Source organism: Doryrhamphus excisus, chromosome 6 (assembly GCF_030265055.1).
Source record: "Doryrhamphus excisus isolate RoL2022-K1 chromosome 6, RoL_Dexc_1.0, whole genome shotgun sequence".
In the NCBI taxonomy this organism is placed as follows: domain Eukaryota; kingdom Metazoa; phylum Chordata; class Actinopteri; order Syngnathiformes; family Syngnathidae; genus Doryrhamphus; species Doryrhamphus excisus.
Window position 1 is genome coordinate 7,940,064 of NC_080471.1, and position 21,239 is coordinate 7,961,302.

At 41.4% G+C, this 21,239-nt stretch overlaps 1 protein-coding gene across 8 annotated transcripts in view; it reads left to right on the plus strand.

The window, feature by feature from the left end:
* Nucleotides 1–21,239, plus strand: part of LOC131131252 (ankyrin repeat domain-containing protein 26-like) — a 47,276-nt gene that overhangs the window by 22,866 nt on the left and 3,171 nt on the right. For 7 of the 8 annotated variants that reach the window (XR_009130166.1, XR_009130167.1, XM_058075772.1 and 4 more), the window contains 10 exons: nt 1,368–1,437; nt 1,523–1,663; nt 13,407–13,770; nt 15,386–15,891; nt 15,975–16,127; nt 16,987–17,162; nt 18,975–19,047; nt 19,519–19,737; nt 20,585–20,808; nt 20,893–21,097. Coding sequence is in view for 6 of the 8 variants with exons in the window: in XM_058075772.1 (XP_057931755.1) it covers nt 1,368–1,437; nt 1,523–1,663; nt 13,407–13,770; nt 15,386–15,891; nt 15,975–16,127; nt 16,987–17,162; nt 18,975–19,047; nt 19,519–19,737; nt 20,585–20,808; nt 20,893–21,097 (2,131 nt within the window). In the remaining 2 variants the exon portion in view is untranslated. Of the gene's footprint in view, nt 1–1,367; nt 1,438–1,522; nt 1,664–13,406; nt 13,771–15,385; nt 15,892–15,974; nt 16,128–16,986; nt 17,163–17,355; nt 17,808–18,974; nt 19,048–19,518; nt 19,738–20,584; nt 20,809–20,892; nt 21,098–21,239 lie in introns of those variants that run through there. The other variant, XM_058075776.1, reaches the window with a different exon arrangement.

Sequence of the window (21,239 nt, forward strand, 5' to 3'; positions counted from 1 at the left end):
CAGCAGTCTTAGTAGGGAAGCACAGACTTCCCGGTTCCCGGCCACCTCCTCCAGCTCCACCGGGAGGACACCAGGCGTTCCCAGGTCAGCTGTGAGACATAATCCCTCCAGCGTGTCCTAGTTCTACTTTTCCCGGCTGGGCATGCCTGGAACACGTCACCAGGGAGGCGTCCGGGTGGCATCTGGACTAGATGCCCGAGCCACCTCAACTGACTTTTCTTGATGTGGAGGAGAAGCGGCTCTACTCTGAGCCCCTCCCGGTTGGCTGAGCTCCTCACCCTATCTCTTAGGGTGAGTCCAGCTACCCTACGGAGGAAACTCATTTCAGCCGCTTGTATCCGCCATCTTATTCTTTCGGTCATGACCCAAAGCTCATGACCATAGGTGAGGGTGGGAACATAGATCCACCGGTAAATTGAGAGCTTTGCCCTCGGGCTCAGCTCTTTTTTCACCACAGCGGCCGCATTACTGCCGATGTCTGTCTGTCGACCTCACGCTCCCACTTCTCACTCCCTCACTCGTGAACAAGACCCCGAGATACTTTAACTCCTCCACCTGGGGCAGGAGCTCATTCCCAACCCGGAGGGAGCACTCCACCCTTTTCCGACTGAGAACCATGGCCTCTGATTTGGAGGTACTGAGTCTCATCCCAGACGCTTCACACTCAGATGCAAACCGTCCCAGTAAACGCTAAAGGTCACAGCCCGAAGAAGCCATAAGAACCACATTATCTGCAAATAGCAGAGATGAGATTCTAAGGCCCCAGAACTGGACTCCCTCAACACCTTGGCTGCGCCTAGAAATTCTGTCCATGAAAATTGTGAACAGAATCGGTGACAAAGGGCAGCCTTGGCGGAGGCCAACGTTTACCGGAAACAGACTCGACTTACTACTGGCAATGCGAACCAGACTCCTGCCCCATTTGTAAAAAGACCTGATAGCACGTAGTAGCGCACCACCAATCCCCTACTCCCGAAGCACCCCCCAAAGGATGCCACGAGGGACACGGTCAAATGCCTTTTCCAGATACTTAAACTCCTCCACCTGGGGCAGGACCTCATTCCCAACCCGGAGGGAGCACTCCACCCTTTTCCGACTGAGAACCATGGCCTCTGATTTGGAGGTACTGAGTCTCATCCCAGACGCTTCACACTCAGATGCAAACCGTCCCAATAAACGCTGAAGGTCACAGCCCAAAGAGGCCATAAGAACCACATCTGCAAATATCAGTTGTCATTTCGATTATATGACAACATAAACAGGTTCCACTGTACTGTATTGTACTGCACAGTACTGAAGTGTGTTGAATTGGATTTTTTCCCCTGAGTGTGTTGAAAGGAATTTTCTTTTCCTGAAATTTCTGTCAGATTTCGCCTAAAGCAACAAGATGAAGATACCACTTCTACCATCAAGTTGTGCCATGGCAACCAAGAGAAGGTGAGTGTGTGAGGGTCTCAACTTTGAGTATGTTGCATGTCACGTGTCTTTGTTTCAACATGAAACGTGTGTTTCTTCTTCCCAGCTTGAAGAGGAACTCCGGCATACCCACTCTCAGTTGAATCAGGAACGCTGCTCAGCTGCACAGCTGCAGCAAAGGCTCAAGAGTCAGTCCTGCAAGCAGCAAACCATGGAAGAGGACTACAGGAGAAGCAGAAATAATGAGGTATTTCCCACTGTTGCATTGCGTTGCTAGCCTATAGCGTTGCAAAGCTGATGTTGCTCACACACAGTTAAATGTCTTTTAATCACAGCTGTCAAAAATAAAACCTAGGCCTGTCACGATAACAAATTTTGCTGGTCGATAATTATCAACTAATACTTGATTATTTCTACCTTTTTAAAAAAAGAAACAACAAATATCATTAAGATTATCATTCAAAAGCGTAGTGTACCCGTGTGAGGTATACCATATTAGGTACGAATCCCATAGTGTCACCATGTCACATGCAATTCCTACTCATGGTGTCCAACGAACTACACACAGCAATGCAATAGGTGGACGAAAACAGACAATACACTACCAATGTATAATGCAGAATATTAACCAACTACTATGTGAGCTCTAACCATATGCTTCCCAGCCATTTACAAAAATTGTACAACGAAGTACACTGGGAAACGGGAAGTACTCCCAGCGATGCTGTAGATTGTTTCTGTTAAGAAAAAAAAAAAACACTGATAAAATCTACACACACAGTTATGTAGTGTATTGTAGACCATTGTATGGGTCATATTTGAGCAGTGTAAAATAATGGATATGACAGGCTTTGTATGGTAGCCATCTTGTGCATTACAAGCTGGACTACAGTGAATGCACACCATGTTTACTCCGCCGATCAAAAGCCTTAGTAAGCGTTGCCTGTCAGAGGGATGGCTGCGCTGCACATCTACACTATTACCTTTGTGAACCTACATATTACCTGAGTGAAGCCTCTTGTCATCCAGCCTGTGTACCACAGATGAAGCACACACGCATATATGTACATATCAATTTATTGAGGACTCATAATTACCGACTATTTTTGTTGAAATCGTTCGATACATCAATATATCCGTTATCGTGACAGGCCTAATAGAGGTAAAACTTTAAAGACTGTTGTGACAGCAGACAGAGGCACAGTGTAGTGTCTGACTCCCTTTTATAACTGTATTCTGACCTGTACACACAGCAGTGTAATTGTCACGGAAAATATGTATCTCTAACTCACAAACATCTAACTCCGTTTCCTCAAGACACTTGCTTATTCTCACCACATTAATAATGCAAGGTGCATTCATGGACACTCCAAACATTCCGTCTTTATTATGTATGATGTACGGCGGGGAAAACAATGTGAATTCGACTTTTTAATTCAACTTGTCTTAGAACACAATCCCTCATTACTCATAATAAGAAGGTCAAATGTGTGATTCAAATGTTCTGCTTCTATGAAAGAAACTAGCCTTTTTCCCAATGGAGTCATGAACACTGCCGGTCTCTCGGGCCAGGCAATATATCAATATCATTGGTAGTATATTGATTCTGTCTAATCTGTCTAATCACACATTTACCTTAGGCTTAATTAAGTAGACTCTATTGAAGTACTACAATTGTTTTGAGATAAAATGATGGTTGCTTGCTGCTGTCCAGTGGTCTCCTGTCAGTGCAACAAACATTGCTTTAGTCAACTTGGTCCAACTTTGCTGCTGTCTCATTTCCATACAGTTGGTGAATTCTTGTGAACAACTTGAAGGTGTTCTATAGGTGGTGTTCCACATTGTTAGCATACTTGCTAACATTAGTAAAGATATGCTTTGCGCAAATGTGGTGCTTCAGACTTTGATGAAAAGAAAATTCATCACCGCAATATGTACGCATAAGTTCGGTTTTACCCAGACCTCCATAAGGTCTCTTTTAAAAATGAAGCAGACCCTTTCTCCTCATTCACCTTTCACCATCTTTCACCACTCAACCCAAGGAACGTAAACATCAGCACAGGGGCACTATGGGGTGATGTTGTGGTCAAGGTCAGTGATTGTAATTTACCATTGTAAAAGTGGTTGTAATTCCCTTGCAGTCTATTTCTTTGTGCAAATCTCAACAGTTAACAGCCAAATGTCCTCCAATGAACACAAGGTTGGTCTTAATCTTGTAATTTAGTGAAGTCATAAGTTTTTCTGTGGTTTAAACGATAGGATCCGAATCGATTCAGTAACCTTAAATCAATTCAGTAACCTTCTAGCCAAAAATTCAACCAGTCTGAAATAAATACCTGGATACTGGACAATGCAGGTGACGTTTCCTAGATTACCATTGTTTTTTGTGAGGGAAAAAAGTCTGAATCAATTATAATGCTATTAAAAATGCTGACATGAATGATGAAAAAATAATTAAGAAAAAATTATCAATGTGTCAAAAAGAAACTTTAATGACCAAATTTACACTCCTGATGTTGTGTCAAGATTGTCTGCGCTCAATAAACACGGACCTATGTTACCACACTTTGAGTTTATACACAGTAAGTCAGGGGTTTCCAAACAGTAGGTCATGACCTGCCAATAGCCTCTAGCCACTTTCAAGTAGCTCTCTAAAGGGCTTATTAATTATTATCAACTCATATACCGACACAATTAGAAAGTGAGGTTCAGCAGTCATCGGGAACGGATGCAGTGGGTGTGGTCAGATGCGTGGTGGAATAAATTATCAGACCATTTTGGAAATGGAAAGGAAATACAGCTGGAATAGGTGCAGATCCTGGAAGCTCTAGAAAACGTTCTGTGCAGGTGTGTAGCTGCTCTGCAATTCATCCGTTCATTTTCTGGAGCTGGAGCCTATCCCAGCTGTCTTTGGACGAGAAGCAGGGTACACCCTGGACTGGTTGCCAGCCAATCACAGGGCACATATAGACAAACAACCATTCACACTCACATTCATACCTATGGACAATTTGGAGTCGCCAATTAACCTAGCATGTTTTTGGAATGTGGGAAAACCTACGCATGCACGGGGAGAACATGCAAACTCCACACAGATGGCCGAGGGTGGAATTTAACTCGGGTCTCCTAGCTGTGAGGCCTGCGTGCTAACCACTCGATTGCCGTGCAACCTGCTCTGCAATTACCTCTTTAAATACAGTTTGACATTACTTACAGCCACATAGTCTCAAAGGCAACATTTGGGCATTAATGAGGTTTTAAGGTGAGCAACAATATGCAAAAGTAAGAAGGGGGAATGAGACAAAACATGAACTTGTAATTTAAAAAAATGAAATTGGTTTCACCTGATCAAAAGTTTAAGACCACAGGTTATAACAGCCAAAATCTCCTTAAATTTCTATAATTTTCTGTCAGGCATTCACACAGTCATGCCTTTCTGATGGCTAAAGCTAAGAAGCTGAGCTGGAGGATCTGATTGGCTGTCAACACACAGCGCAGTGCTTGACCCAAAATGAATAAAATGAAGGCACTTAACGGTGCCGACTGCAGCGCAATAACCATCAGATGCCATCTGTCTCCTTCAATGCCACAAAACTGCCCATTTCGACTTTACCAGGGAGCGTCAAACATGGGACATTGACATTGGCAAGGAGATCCTACCTGAGATGTATTCTACCCGGCACAGTGGAGGGGGGTCCATCATGATCTGGGGTGCTTTTTCATTCAGTAGAACACTGGCGCTTCAGGTGGTGCAGGGTCGTCAAACAGTGGATGTTTGTGTGCAGATGTAACAGTTGGCATCCCTCATGACTGAGGGCCATGGTCTGTGTGGTAATAGCTGGGTTCTTCAACAGGACAACGACTAAGGACTTAGAATAACATCACTCTTTTGGACCATCCGATAGAGAACATTTGAGGATGGATGGCAAGGGAAGTTTATAAAAATGGCCATCAATTCCACACAGTTGATGCCCTTTGTCAAGCCAGCTTCACCACTTGGAGCAATGTTCCCAATAGCCTCCTGGAAACACTCACACCAAGCATACCCAAAGCAGTTTTTGAAGTGATGAACGGTGAAGAATGGTGGTGCTACTTACTGAGTACTACTAATCATTTTTCTGGTTTGGAGACTTTTTTGTAATTTTTTTGAGTGATGGTCTTACACGTTCGATCAGCTGACAGCCTATTTCAGTTTAATTGTTGTTTTCAATAAAGTACTTTTTCAAAGTGCTTTTTGTCACACTCCCCCTTCTTGGTTTTGCATATTGTAGCAACACTTAAAACTTCATTATGATCCAAATGTGCAAAATGTAAATTCTAGCTATTTTTCAACTGGTCTTAAGATTTTGATCTGGTCTGTATTTAAGTGGAAAACCACAGCATTGTGTATGACACAGAAATCTACAATACCGCGGCCGTGCAGGCAAATACGACTATTGTTTATAAGCACTTCCTGTATATAAGGATAGGTATTTTGTGTGAACTCAAGTGCTGGAGTGAGAACCCACGTAAACATAGCGGGCGCTCACTGCAGTGTCTACTGGATTCCGTGTGAGTGGCACTTTGCAGCAATCCGGACTGGATCAGGACCAGCATCAGTGCTCAAAGCGGGCTCTTTTCCTGATTCCTAGCGTACTTTGATGTACTGTTGTTGTAAGTTACTAATAAGTTAGATGTTTATAGCTCACTTAGCTCTATGGAGCTAGTAAGGTTATTGTGAACTCTGCTTGAGTGATCAGAAGTTGCTATATGTCTTGTTTATTCATCTATATGTATGTGTGAAAGTGATCCTTGAGACTTTATTCTTTATTTATATACATTATAATTATTTCATATATATGAGCTGTGTGAAGTGTGATTCATGCAAACATGGCAATAAACCCAACAATAATGTGTCAGCCTTGCTGACTGTATTTTTCTCAAAAGCACCGCGTTCAGTATTACAAGCAGTTTTCCAACTGACTTCATATCACCAGCCAAACTACCCGAAACAAGTAGACAAAACAAAAACACCGTCAGTGACTGATGCACAATCGTGCCCGCTATCTTAAATAAAATGCGCCTTGTAGTTTGTTGAAACAAGTTTAAGATTGCAAGGTGCATACTGCAACATATTGAGAGGGGAGTAATATTTTATGTATGGCTCATGTCAGCCATACATGCTCTTGTGCTCCTGGGCAAGTGTACCTAATGTTGTAGCCGGTCAATGCCGTTTTTATGTATTGAGTTGTTGAGTGCAGCGCTGCGCATCGCACAATTGTGCATGTTACAGATCAAGCTTACCAAGTAACTTTAGATCTTCTTCTTTCTCTTTGGGCTTTTCCCTTCGGGGGTCGCCACAGCAAATCAAGCGCTTCCATCCAACCCTGTTTTCTGCATCTGTCTCTCTCACACCAACTACACTCATGTCCTCCTTCACTACATCCATAAACCTCCTCTTTGGTCTTCCTCTACGCCTCCTACCTGGCAGCATCCTTCTACCATATATATTCACTATCTCTCCTCTGGACCATCTCAATCTCTGACTTTATCTCCAAGGCTTCTAAGCCAGTGATTTTCAACCACTGTGCCGCGCACTAGTGTACCTTGAGAAACCGTCAGGTTGCACTTTGTCTGTGTATCCACTGACTATTAGCTCCTCCACGTACTGGAACAAAGAGGCCAAATGGCTAACAGGAGGGTTCACTCTCCGTTCATTCCACTATAGAACAAATGCGCAGACACATGCAAAGTGAACACTCTTGTCATTCAGCATGTGTGCTAAAGAAATGAGGGGAAAACAAACACGCATACATGTACATGTCAATTTATTGAGGCCGGCAAAATTATCGACTTCATTTTATTTTATTTTTTTTTATCGTTCGATTGATCGATTTATCTATTATCGTGACAGGCCTAGTTTGCGATAACTTGCAATGAGTCTCTTACAGCGCTGTGGAGGAATTTTGGCCCACACATCTTTGCAGAATTGTTGTAGATGAGCCACATTGGAGGGCTTTTCCAGCAAGATGCACATTTTTAAGGTCATGCCACAGCATCTCAGTCGGATTCAGGTCAGGACTTGAACGAGGCCACTCCAAAGTCTTCATGTTGTTTTTCTTCAGCCAATCAGAGGTGGACTTGTCCTTGTCCTCATTGTCCTGCTGCAGAACCCAAGTTGGTTTCAGCTTGAGGTCACAAAACGGATGTACGGACATTCACATCGAGGTCCTAAAGCAGCAAAATACCCGCAGACCATCACATTAATGCCACCATTCTACAGTTGGTATGATGTTCTTCCAAAAAGTTCACCTTTTGTTTCATCAGACTGCAGAGTATTTTCCCAAAGGCTTTGAAGATCATCAAGACGTTTCCTGACAAAATTGAGCCGGACCTTGATGTTCTTTTTGTTTAGCAAGGATTTTAGTCTTGGAAATCTGCCATGTAGCCCATTTTTGGCCAGTGTTTTTCTGCGGTTCTTTGGATGTTGTTGTGGGGTCTTTTGTGACCTCTTGGATGCGTCGTTGCTGCACTATTGAGGACATTTTGGTTGACCGGCCACGTCTGGGAGAGTTCACCAATGTTCCATGTTTTTGCCATGCGTGGATAATGATTCTCAATGTGGTTTACTGCAGTCCCAAAGCTTGAGAAATTGCTTTAAAACCTTTTCCAGACTGAGATCTTATTTAACGTAAGTTATGTTTTAACAGTTAATCACTTTTGTAGGTTTGGATTTTCTCCCTTAATAATAAAATGTGTCATTTCAAAACTGCATTTTGTGTTCAGTTGTATTGTCATTGACTAATATTTACATTTGCTTGATGATCTGAAACATGATATACATGCACATAAGTAAGAAAAGGGGCAATAATAATACAATTTCTTTATATAAACTTCACCACAATGTCACCCAGTATTCCTTAGTGCATCCAGCAGCAGTGAATGAGGAGAAAGGGTCTGCTTCACAGGAAATTTCAATTTAAAATCAAAACCTTTGTGTGTACATATTGCAGTGATGAATTGTCTTTTCATCGTAGCACAACGAGTCTTTGGGCAAAGCATATCTTTGCTAACTTTAGCAAGGATGCTAACAATGTGGGATCAAGTCGTTGTCTTCAAGCAATACTGACAGAGACACAAGGCTCAGGGACGGTTGTCACAAGAATTCACGAACTTTATGGAAATGAAATGGCAATGAAGATGGACCAGTTGGCTAAAGCTATGTTTTTGTTGCACGGCAGACCACTGGACAGCAGTAAGCAGGACCCTATACATTTTGCACCGACATCTTAATTAACCACAAGCTAAGATGCGATTGTTTATTGAGGATTCTGTAGCCGTAAAAAAAGTTAGAAAAATTGTCAGAGGATGTGTTGCATCAATAAACACTGTATAGAGATTTATATTCACTGTCATTATTCACTGTCACAAGTAAACACGAGGGATGAGCCAGATGTATCCGTTACGGATGATGAATTTTTGCAGATTACGAGTATGAAATGAGTACAGCTGTCAGTTATTCGTATCTGCCAGGGAAATTCTCATTGGGTTTGTATATGGCAGTGATTTTCAACCACTGTGCCGCGGCACACTAGTGTACCTTGGGAAACAGTCAGGTGTGCCGTGAGGAATTATCCAATATCACTTTTTATAGTTAACATTTATTAATCATCATTTGCAAATATTATGTCAATAGCCATTATGTCAATAGTATACATGGACCCAAATATTCCAATTCACTTTGGTTTATTTGCTCAAAAGGAAAGAATTGAACAGGGATGGAATATTCCTTTAACCAATCTGATTGAGGTATCTTGTACCCGCTCAAACGGAAAGTTGTAAGGGTGCCTTCTTCTTCGTGGTGTTTTTCTTCTTCTGTTGTTTATTGGCGGTTGGCAACAGCTTTCATGTGCATTAGCGCCATCTGTGGAACAGAATCTAAACCCTTCTATACTTTATTCACAAGTGCAGTTTTATTAAAAAAGAAAATATATATCTATCTAAAACATGTCCTGAGTTTAATTATAAAATATTAGCAAGATTGAATTTGATCATTTCCTGTTTAAATTGATCCCGGGTGCGTTCTTTCAGCGCATGCTCAGATATGACGTAACACGCAGATCCAGACGTTCTTCACTTTTAAAAATGGAGGCCAGCAATCGGCACTGGACTAAGCAAAGTTTGTTTTTGATTCAAACTAAATTTCAAGACTGGACAGACGAAAAACTGACTATTTAGAGTTATTCCAACAAGTGAAAGAAAAACTTGGGGAAGTCGGTATCACATGATGTTGATGTTTACGTTTTACTGGGCATGCCCTATTGACTATTCTGTTTGATTTTCACGGCGCATGTAGACAAGAGATTGGAATATTCCTTTCTATGGATACCATTGTTTCCCGAAAGGTCATTCGGAAAGAGAAAAAGTGGTGATGTAAAAACGTGGCTACTGTGGAGTGTCTGTGGTGTAAAGACTGGCAGAGCAATGTAATATTGGTCCGTGTGGCAACACCTACCTTGTTCCTCCCATAGACTTATTGATGCACGTGTGAGGTCGTGGTGACATTTTGGAACATTTTTGGTTAGTGGTGTGCCACAAGATTTTTCCAATGTAAAAAATGTTCCGTGGCTCAAAAAAGGTTGAAAAACACTGGTATATGGTTTTGTAGTTGCTAGGAATATTTTTTTTTAAAGACTCATTGGGTACTGTATTCACGCTCTGTGATTGGCCAGTCACACACAGCAACCGCTCCTGCAGCCAGAAGGTCTGTCTGTTTTATGTTTGTGTGCACGGTGGTCCCAAGTCGCGGTACTGCCAATTGCGTGTTGTCTACTTGCAAAAACGTGTGCAAAATTTGAGGATTTGTACGTGGTGAGTACAGCCTCAGTGCAGATTTGGCAGCACGCAGACGGGACGTCACACTTTTAGTGGAGGAACTTTTGGTGCATCCAGCCAGTCGTTTGTGGAGCCTATGTTATCAAATGGATACACAATGCTGGGTCGTTCCGGGAAAGACTGTACACGAAAGACTCATGTACAGTAAGTGCTGTCAATAATTTGCTAAAATGACTGTTTCTGTTCATATGCATCGTAACTGCTCTGAATTCCTCTATGATGTGCATTAAAAGACAAATAGATCAACTGTTTCTTTCGTTATGCAAACTGTAATCCTCATGAGAGGCTTGCTGCCGAAGCGCACCTCAACCCGGTGTGTGTGTGCCTGTAAACCAGAGATGTCCAAAATGTGACCCCTGGTTAGACTTTGAGCTATTAATTATGGACTGATATTTGATAATAACTTTCATTCATTCATTTTCTACCGCTTTTTCCTCACGAGGGTCGCCGGGGTGCTGGAGCCTATCCCAGCTGTCTTTGGGCAAGAGGCGGGGTACACCCTGGACTGGTGGCCAGCCAATCACAGGGCACATATGACAAACAACCATTCACACTCACATTCAAACCTATGGACAATTTGGAGTGGCCAATTAACCTAGCATGTTTTTGGAATGTGGGAGGAAACCGGAGTACCCGGAGAAAACCCACGCATGCACGGGGAGAACATGCAAACCCCACACAGAGATGGCCGAGGGTGGAATCTAACTAGGGAAACTCAACATCTTAAAATATTTGTCTTATTTACAATAAGCCTGTTTAGTAAACCAATTGGTCTTTCATGTGTTATTTTCTCTTGTGTATGAGTAATTGTTCTTTAACCAAGCAAAAATATGTTTTATGCGACTATTCGGTACTCCATCCATTGTCTGTATCCCAGCTGACTTCGGGCGAGAGGTGGGGTACTATCCCAGCTGTCTTCCGGTGAGAGGCCGGGTACACCCTGGACTGGTTGCCAGCCAATCACAGGGCACATATAGACAAACAACCATTCACACTCACATTCATACCTATGGACAATTTGGAGTGGCCAATTAACCTAGCATGTTTTTGGAATGTGGGAGGAAACCGGAGAATCTGGAGAAAACCCACGCATGCACGGGAAGAACATGCAAACCCCACACAGAAAGCCCTGTAGACATGACAAAACACAACTATAGTCACATTTATACTCTTTTTATTTACAACATATTGCACAACTGCAGGGTCTTGAGACACATGCTAACTCACAAACTAGAGAGCTAGCGACCTAAACGGTAGCCTTCAAGTTATTTCCTTTAAACTGAAATAGCCAAAAACTTACCACTTCCACACGGATATGGAGGATAACTATTAAGTTATTTAACCTTTAACATGAGATGGCCGAAGGTGGAATCTAACTAGGGAAACTCAACATCTTAAAATATTTGTCTTATTTACAATAAGCCTGTTTACGTTCAAGATTTATAAATGCACAGCCGTCAACATAAATGCAATACATCATTCAGTCTTAGTAAAGTAATTATAGTAATAAATTATAGTAATTAAAGTAATTATTTCTCTCCTTTTCTATTATATAGTTCCAATCTGAGATGAATGCATCTACAAAAGCAATCAGTCCATCAGGCCCAACAAAATACACTTTGTTCCTATGCACAATGTGAATTTAAGAAATAAAACAGCTGGTTATCTAAAAAATTAAACCAATTGGTCTTTCATGTGTTATTTTCTCTTGTGTATGAGTAATTGTTCTTTAACCAAGCAAAAATATGTTTTATGCGACTATTCGGTACTCCATCCATTGTCTGTATCCCAGCTGACTTCGGGCGAGAGGTGGGGTACACCCTGGACTGGTCCCCGGCCAATCACACTCACATTCATACCTATGGACAATTTAGAGCAGGGGTCTCAAACTCAATTTACCTGGGGGCCACTGGAGCTAGGGTCTAGGAAAGGCTGGGCCGCATCAGGTTTTCAAAAAAAAAAAAAACCTGCATTTATTAAAAACAGAAAAATATACAAACTTTTTCAGTACTTTGGTTCCGATTTTCTACACGAAAAGCTCTGATAAAACATTCCACTGTTCTCAAATATCTTAATTTTTATTTTTCTGCACAAAATAAGATGGAAAATAAATAAACAAATCAAGAATAAAGAAAATCAATCAATCAGTAATAAATAAATAATAATAATAATAAAATGGCAAATAATAAAAACTTAAGAAACCACATATAGTTGAAGGGTAGACAAATTATTTTTTTCAGATTAAAATGAACAAAGCATTATTAGAGCCCTGTAGACATGACAAAACACTATAGTCATATTTATACTTTTTTTAATTTACAATATATTGCGCAACTGCAGGGTCTTGAGACACATGCTAACTCGAAAACTAGAGAGCTAGCGACCTAAACGGTAGCCTTCAAGTTATTTCCTTTAAACTTACCACTTCCACACAGATAGGGAGGATAACTATTAACAGTTATTTAACCTTTAACATGAACATTAATCAAACGTAATAATTTTTTCTGGGTACATGATACCATACAGCATCCATATCAAACTTGCGCGGGCTGCACTAACATTAAACTTTCATATCAAGGCGGGGGCCTCAAACTAGTGTCCTGCGGGCCACATTTGGCCCATGGGCCGCGTGTTTGAGAACCCTGATTTAGAGTCTGTACGGCGTAATAACCAATTCATGAAGATTTACTTGCGAGGACAAAAATATTCTTCGGGATCCCAGAGGGTTAATAAGTTTGACTCAGAGTATAGATCTATGGGGAAGTGGTAAGTGAAGGATATGTGATTCCATTTGGATCCAATGTGGAGGCTCATTTGCTGAGAAATAGAACATGGTACACTCTACAGTGGTTAACGTCATTCATCCGTTTTAGAAGGCCCAACTCAAACCAGAATGGACTCCAAACAAAGCAAATGTTCCCATATAAAACAATGTCAATCCAAAAATGTGCATCAAAAAAACATCAACTACGTACATAAAATAAATAAATATTATTCTGCTGCAACCACAGTTTGTAAAAACGTTTAAAAAATACATCAAACTAAATATCGTTGTCGATCCAATAAACATGTACCTCGCCACTTAACTCCTTTTTTTGCCTCCCTCAATCTTTCAGGAACAACTGAGATCAGAGCTGGAGGTTATACAGACGCACAGCAACATCAAACAGAGAGATCTTCTCAATGAGAATGAGGCCCTCAGGGAACAGCTGGAAGATCTTCGCCAAGATCTCAAACTGGCCCAAGATAACCACACCCAAAATGTCATGGATTGGAACAATACAGTTCAGGCATTACGATGTGAGCTAGCGCTTGCACACACCCGCCTGGAGAATGAGCTGAAGGATCACGACATATTGGTGACCGAGACCCAGGCCATCCGCGGCCGCCTGGCTGAGGCGGAGCGAGCTAAGACAGATATTGACAAAGCTATGCTGCAAGAGAAGGAGGAACACCAACGAGAGAAAGACAAACATGCAAGTTAGTACTAATGGAAACTTACTTTCATTTATTTATATACTATACTTATCACTTGAATGGATATATATTTATATATATATAATCAGAGCTGCCAAATACATTCATTCATTTTGCACCGCTTATCCTCACGAGGGTCGCGGGGGTGCTGGAGCCTATCCCAGCTGTCTTCCGGTGAGAGGCCGGGTACACCCTGGACTGGTCGCCAGCCAATCACAGGGCACATATAGACAAACAACCATTCACACTCACATTCATACCTATGGACAATTTGGAGTGGCCAATTAACCTAGCATGTTTTTGGAATGTGGGAGGAAACCGGAGAATCTGGAGAAAACCCACGCATGCACGGGAAGAACATGCAAACCCCACACAGAAAGCCCTGTAGACATGACAAAACACAACTATAGTCACATTTATACTCTTTTTATTTACAACATATTGCACAACTGCAGGGTCTTGAGACACATGCTAACTCGCAAACTAGAGAGCTAGCGACCTAAACGGTAGCCTTCAAGTTATTTCCTTTAAACTGAAATAGCCAAAAACTTACCACTTCCACACGGATATGGAGGATAACTATTAAGTTATTTAACCTTGAGTTTTGTGGCCGAAGGTGGAATCTAACTAGGGAAACTCAACATTTTAAAATATTTGTCTTATTTACAGTAAGCCTGTTTACGTTCAAAATTTATAAATGCACATAAACATATCATTCAGTCTTAGTAAAAATAATTATAGTAATAAATTATAGTATAGGCGATATATGTATCTCCAATAAACAAACATGTCTTTCTGTGTGTCCACACTCCCGGGAGTTGCATTCATGGACCGTGGACACCACAACATCTTTTATTTATGTGTGTCTGTGTGGTCTAAATAAAGAAAAAAAAGTATATTATCTTATCACTCACTTTGTAACTCCTACTGCGGAAGTACACTTTGCTGCCTTTAAGTCGGAACGTAACTTTCCTTGGAAAAAGATGATGAAAAAGTTCCCTATTTTGTAAAAATCGTGTATGGCTTTGAAAAAAAATTGATGAGTACAAAATCAGAAAGCGTGTAATGGATACTACACCATAGCGTTTATTTTGAATCAATATTATTTTCGATTCAATTTAAGTTCAATTGTGTGTGGACTGGGCGGCACGGCGGTCGAGTAGTTAGCGCGTAGACCTCACAGCTAGGAAACCAGGGTTCAATTCCACCCTCGGCCATCTCTGTGTGGAGTTTGCATGTTCTCCCCGTGCATGCGTGGGTTTTCTCCAGGTACTCCGGTTTCCTCCCACATTCCAAAAACATGCTAGGTTAATTAGCGACTCCAAATTGTCCATAGGTATGAATGTGAGTGTGAATGGTTGTTTGTCTATATGTGCCCTGTGATTGGCTGGCCACCAGTCCAGGGTGTACCCCTGCCTTTTGCCCGAAGACAGCTAATATTATATCTAATATTTCTTTCATCGTCGTCTTGACTGAAATAGACATCAGATTATGTTTCATACACAACAGACACAAAAGTATTGAATAGTGTTTCTCCTGTTTATTCAATGTGTTTGCAGTATATTTTTATCACTGTAGGCAAATGTATTGAGGGACTCTAACGACGTTATCTTTCTAGATGAAATGGCCAATCAACGGGAAGCAACCAGCAAGCAGGCCCAGAAGCTGGCCAAGTCTAAGGCGCTCGCAAACACCCTAGAGAACGAGGTGCATCGGGTCGAGCTCCTGATCAACGAGAGAAACCAGCAGATGAACGCCATGCAGCGTGAAAACGATCAGATCGCCGGACGCGTTAAAGAACTGGAAGCCGCTCTCCAGGCCGAGAAGGAGCTGGTCAGCTGGGCCGGAGCTCGTCAGGAGGCCACTCAAGATCTCCTAGCCCAAGCTCAGAATGATGGCATTGTGCTACGGCAAAAGCTGGAGGAGGCCCAAAACAAAAGTGTTGCAAAGGAGAACGCAGTTGCAGACGCCCAGAAGAATTTCACTGAGACTTTATCCAAGCTCCGTGCCGACTGTGACGAGAGAATACAACTTGTGCAGGATAGGAATCAGGATCTCGCCGCTAAGGCTGGTGAGCTCAGAGAACACATCCACCAATTAGAGGAGGAGAAAAATGAAAGAGAGGTGAGGTCAACTCCCTTTAGCGTAGTTGAGATAATGCATATACTTTCAATAAATGACTTGTTTTATTTGTTGTCCTGGCACAGGCTTATCAGCGGCACCAGCAGGCGGAGCTATCTGATTTGTTGAAGAAGCTGTCAAAGTGTGAAGCTTCTTTGGAGGTTCACATGAGATATCGTTGTGAATCCGAAGACGAGAAAGCTCGGATCCTTAAAGAAATGGACAGGCTTAAAAGAAAGGTAATGACAGGGAGCCGAGTGGGAAGATATACAGTAAATCCTCACTATTCGCGGGTGGAACCTAACCTCTGCAAATAATGGAAGCGGCCATAAGAAGCTTTAAAAATGATTACTTTTTATACTCTAACCCAGGGGTCTCAAACTCAATTTACCTGGGGGCCACTGGAGCTAGGGTCTGGGCAAGGCTGGGCCGCATCAGGTTTCCCCCCCCCCAAAAAAACCGCATTTATTAAAAACAGAAAAAAATTTTCAGTGCTTTGGTTCCGATTTTCTACAATAAAAGCTCTGATAAAACATTCCACTGTTCTCAAATATATTAATTTTTATTTTTCTGCACAAAATAAGATGAAAAATAAATAAACAAATCAAGAATAAAGAAAATAATCAATCACTAATAAATAAATATAATAATAATAAAACGGCAAATAATAAAAACTTTAGAAATTATTTTTTTCAGATTAAAACGAACAAAGCTATTAGAGCCCTGTAGACATGACAAAACACAACTATAGTCACATTTATACTCTTTTTATTTACAACATATTGCGCAACTGCAGGGTCTTGAGACACATGCTAACTCGCAAACTAGAGAGCTAGCGACCTAAACGGTAGCCTTCAAGTTATTTCCTTTAAACTTACATAGCCAAAAACTTACCACTTCCACACGGATAGGGAGGATAACTATCCGGTCTGCATGAAGCCCAGTTCCTCGTTAGACTCCCCCACCAACCTCGGAACCGTGCTCGGCATGCTATTTTAAAGAGACTTTAGACACCTAGTAATTTATTTATTTACATTTTCTGTTAGTAAAATCTTTTTTTTTTTACGTTGCTAATGAGGTGTCCGCCCTGTTATACAGCTGGAGGAAAAAGAATTGCAAATCTTGCAATCTGAGAAACATGTTAGCGAGCTGAGGAGTCGTCTGGAGGAAAGAGAGAAAGAACTCAGTGTTGCTCTTCAGAAACAGAAGGAGGCCATGTCCGCTGCAACCACCTCCAACTGCACTGTCAGACATTTGGAAGAGGCCGTGAGCAGGTAATGATACTCCGCAGAAATGCAGCTTTTAAGTATGGTGGAAGATCATTTTAGTTTTAATATAATTCAGTAGATCCATTAAATGATATCCATTTAATTCAGTTGACATCCATGGTCGACAAAATGTGGGGCCCAACGGGATCATTCATTCATTCGTTCATTCATTCATTTTCTACCGCTTTTTCCTCATAAGGGTCGCAGGGGTGCTGGAGCCTATCCCAGCTGTCTTCGGGCGAGAGGCGTACACCCTGGACTGGTTGCTAGCCCATCACAGGGCACATATAGACAAACAACCATTCACACTCACATTCATACCTATTTGGAGTCACCAATTAACCTAGCATGTTTTTGGAATGTGGGAGGAAACCGGAGTCCAACGGGATCATTTATATGAAAAATGTCTTAGTTTATGTTGACATTAGTTGTAGAATTGTTAACTTTAGGGTGACATAGTTTGATTGGCGAAAAGCAGGGCTCACTGCGTGGCAATCAGATACTGACACGATGATGAAGAAACGAAGAATTCCTATGCATTTAAAAGTATGCCTCCTCTGTACGGATAGAAAATTGTAGTATTTGTAATTGTATTACAAAATACTACCTATATTTTATTATGTCTACAACATCTATCTATACTATCTTAATTGACACAACTAAAACATGAAATTTAGGGTGAGGAGCTCAGCCATCCGGGAGGGGCTCAGAGTAGGCATCTAGTCCGGATGCCTCCCGGACGCCTCCCTGGTGAGGTGTTCCGGGCATGCCCAGTGGGGAAAGTATGAAAGCTTCACACATGAAATGAAAATAATGCAGCAGCTCTGTTAAATAAGTATATAAAGCAGGGGTCTCAAACTCAATTTACTTGGGGGCCACTGGAACTAGGGTCTGGGTGAGACTGGGCCGCATCAGGTTTTCCAAAAAAAAAAAAACGCATTTATTAAAAACAGAAAAATATATAAACTTTTTCAGTGCTTTGGTTCCGATTTTCTACAATAAAAGCTCTGATAAAACATTCCACTGTTCTCAAATATTTTAATTTTTATTTTTCTGCGCAAAATAAGATGAAAAATAAACAAATCAAGAATAAAGAAAATCAATCAATCAGTAATAAATAAATATAATAATAATAATAAAACAGCAAATAATAAAAACTTAAGAAACCACATATAGTTGGTGGGTAGACAAATTATTTTTTTCAGATTAAAATGAACAAAGCATTATTAGAGCCCTGTAGACATGACTATAGTCACATTTATACTCTTTTTATTTACAACATATTGCGCAACTGCAGGGTCTTGAGACACATGCTAACTCGCAAACTAGAGAGCTAGCGACCTAAACGGTAGCCTCCAAGTTATTTCCTTTAAACTTAAAAAAGCCAAAAACTTACCACTTCCACATGGATAGGGAGGATAACTATTAACAGTTATTTAACCTTTAACATGAACATTAATCAAACGTAATAATTTTTTCTGGGTACATGATACCATACAGCATCCATATCAAACTTGCGCGGGCCGCACTAACATTAAACTTTCTTATCAAGGCGGGGGCCTCAAACTAGTGTGGCCCGCCGCGTGTTTGAGATCCCTGATATAAAGTATATAGAGTATAAAATATATTAAAACAGAGGATCAACTAAAATCTATTTTAAAAATGCACAAACGAAGGACAACAAACTGCCTTAGGTAAAAAAAAAATCCTTAGTCAGCTTGTCCACCATAGTTGGGTTCCTTTATTTAATATATTTATGTATTTTATGTATTTAAATATATTTAATGTATTTTATTTGCTGTGCTTTTCCTGATAAAGACAACGACTCATACTGAAGTCGGCGAAGAGGAGACTGCGGGAGCAGCAAGCAAGTGAAATTGACAGAGAAAAGGTTTGTCCAACGACTGCAGCATATTAAAAGGGACTTGTTATGCTAATTTTTCGGCCCTTTGTATTGAGTTGTTGGACTCCTATAGAGCAGCTAAACACAATAACCCACACAGAAATCTTTCCGGATCTTCCAGAATCTGCACCTATTCCAGCTGTATCCCACCTGAAATAGGTGCAGATTCCAAAAAGATCTGTTTAAATTTATTCCACCCACAGCCTGCCTCCGGGCACGCCCACTCAGCTGTGATTGATCACACTCCAGACTTCCGGACTACTGCCGAACCCCACTTTGTAATTTTGTCGGTATAGGAGTTGATAATAAATGACTAAACCCTTTGGAGAGCAACATTGAAACATTTATAGGTCATAAAAGTGGAAAAAGCATAATGGGTCCCCTTTAAATCCTGTCTTTTGGTTTTGACTCGGTGCTTGATATTTGTCCCGCTTGCGTTCTGCTTTGTTCCGTCGCCAGGCCAGTGAGCTCCAGGCAGAGCTGAAGAGGCAAATGTCCTTCCGTAGCCTTATGGAGAGGAACAAGAAGCACTTGGAGGAGGAAGTACAGAACCTGAGACGCAAAGTGGAATCTTCTCAGATGGAGCAGAGGCAGGTGGAGCAGTACCGCCGTGAGATTGAGGAGAAGGCCCGACAGGAAGTACAAAAGAAACTACAGGAAGTCAACCTTTTCTTGCAGGTAGACTAACATAAAGCAGGAAAGTGTTTTTCTTGGCCCTTGGCAAAATGTTAAACTAAAATATATTACTAAAACTAATACCCAACTAAATATATGTATTATTATGCTATGTACGTATTGTTATTAGTATTATTAGTATTATGTATTGTTATGTACTACACAAATATGGTTTATCGCCTATAAAACACAAGCTAGCATATATTGACTACATTGGATTGCTTTTAGCATCTCAGATGAAGCAAATGCATCAAAGTAGCTCCCCTAAATGTCTTGTGGGCACGAGGCTTGGAACAATAATAAATGTATTAATAATTAATGGCATCATGAATTACAATTTTGCATATTGCCATTGTCTGTTTTCCGCGTCTCTCGCCTACAAACAGTCAGGAGGAGGTTCACTCTGTGCATTGGTTTCAGCACCTTGATGCATTTGTTCCATAGAACAGTGGTATGAATGGAGTGAGCCCTTTTGTCATATAGTCTTTTGTCCCGTTGGGTCGAGGGAAGGCAGGTACAATACACACAGAGTGCAGACGAATGTAATATAGTAGAAATTCTATCCATCCATTTTCTATGCTTCTTATCCTCACTAGGATCGCGGGTATGCTGGAGCCTATCCCAGCTGTCTTTGGGCAAGAGGCGGGGTACACCCTGGACTGATTAATTAGTAGAATGAAATATATTGTGGTATATTTTTCATACTTTTCTTAAAAGTAATATTCAAATATCGTCTAGTTCTCATAGACTCAGACTCGTGTATCATCTCGGTTCGTGAACTCTGTGTCTTGCCACCATTACAGCATATACTGTGGTATACTCAGTGCGTTTTTTTCTCTTTTCCTCCCAGTCCCAGGCAGCAACGCAGGAGGCACAGGACCAGATCAAAGCCACCTCTGAGCTCAGCTTGCGTGCCAGGATCCAAGAACTGGAGGGTGAAATGAAACGAGCTCGAAACAACCAACATGAAACCATTGCCCAGAGAGACGCCATTCACAAAGAGTTAAAGCGCTACCGTCAGCTCTACAGAGAGGAACAGTGGCTCCGGAAATCTCTCACTGCCGATCTAAAAAGGTCCAAATATGGCCAATTAAATGCGTAAACAGTATTTTTTGGTCTGTCAATTAAACAGTCAATTTGCTTGTTTTCCGTCTGCAGGAGTAACAGTCGGCTCGCAGAAGCCAATGCTAAGTTGCTCAGCGAGCACTGCAAGTCTCTCGTCGCCTCCGGACCTCCAGGGGCCATCGGTCCACTGGCTTCAACTTCCAGTCAACTAGGGGCCTCATACAGGGGCCACAACTCCAGAATCCTCAGCTCTGTGGCTGAAGGACACGGGGGTAATGTGGAGGACTACCTGGCCAAGGTTTGTAGAGATGTTTCTGACAATGACTGACTGTGATTTACATTTTCAAACCATTGCTACTTCTTTGACGCATGGTCAGACATACTACAGGATGGCTTGTCTGCTTTGCACGACACCTTGCAATACGCATGTTTTTCACTGA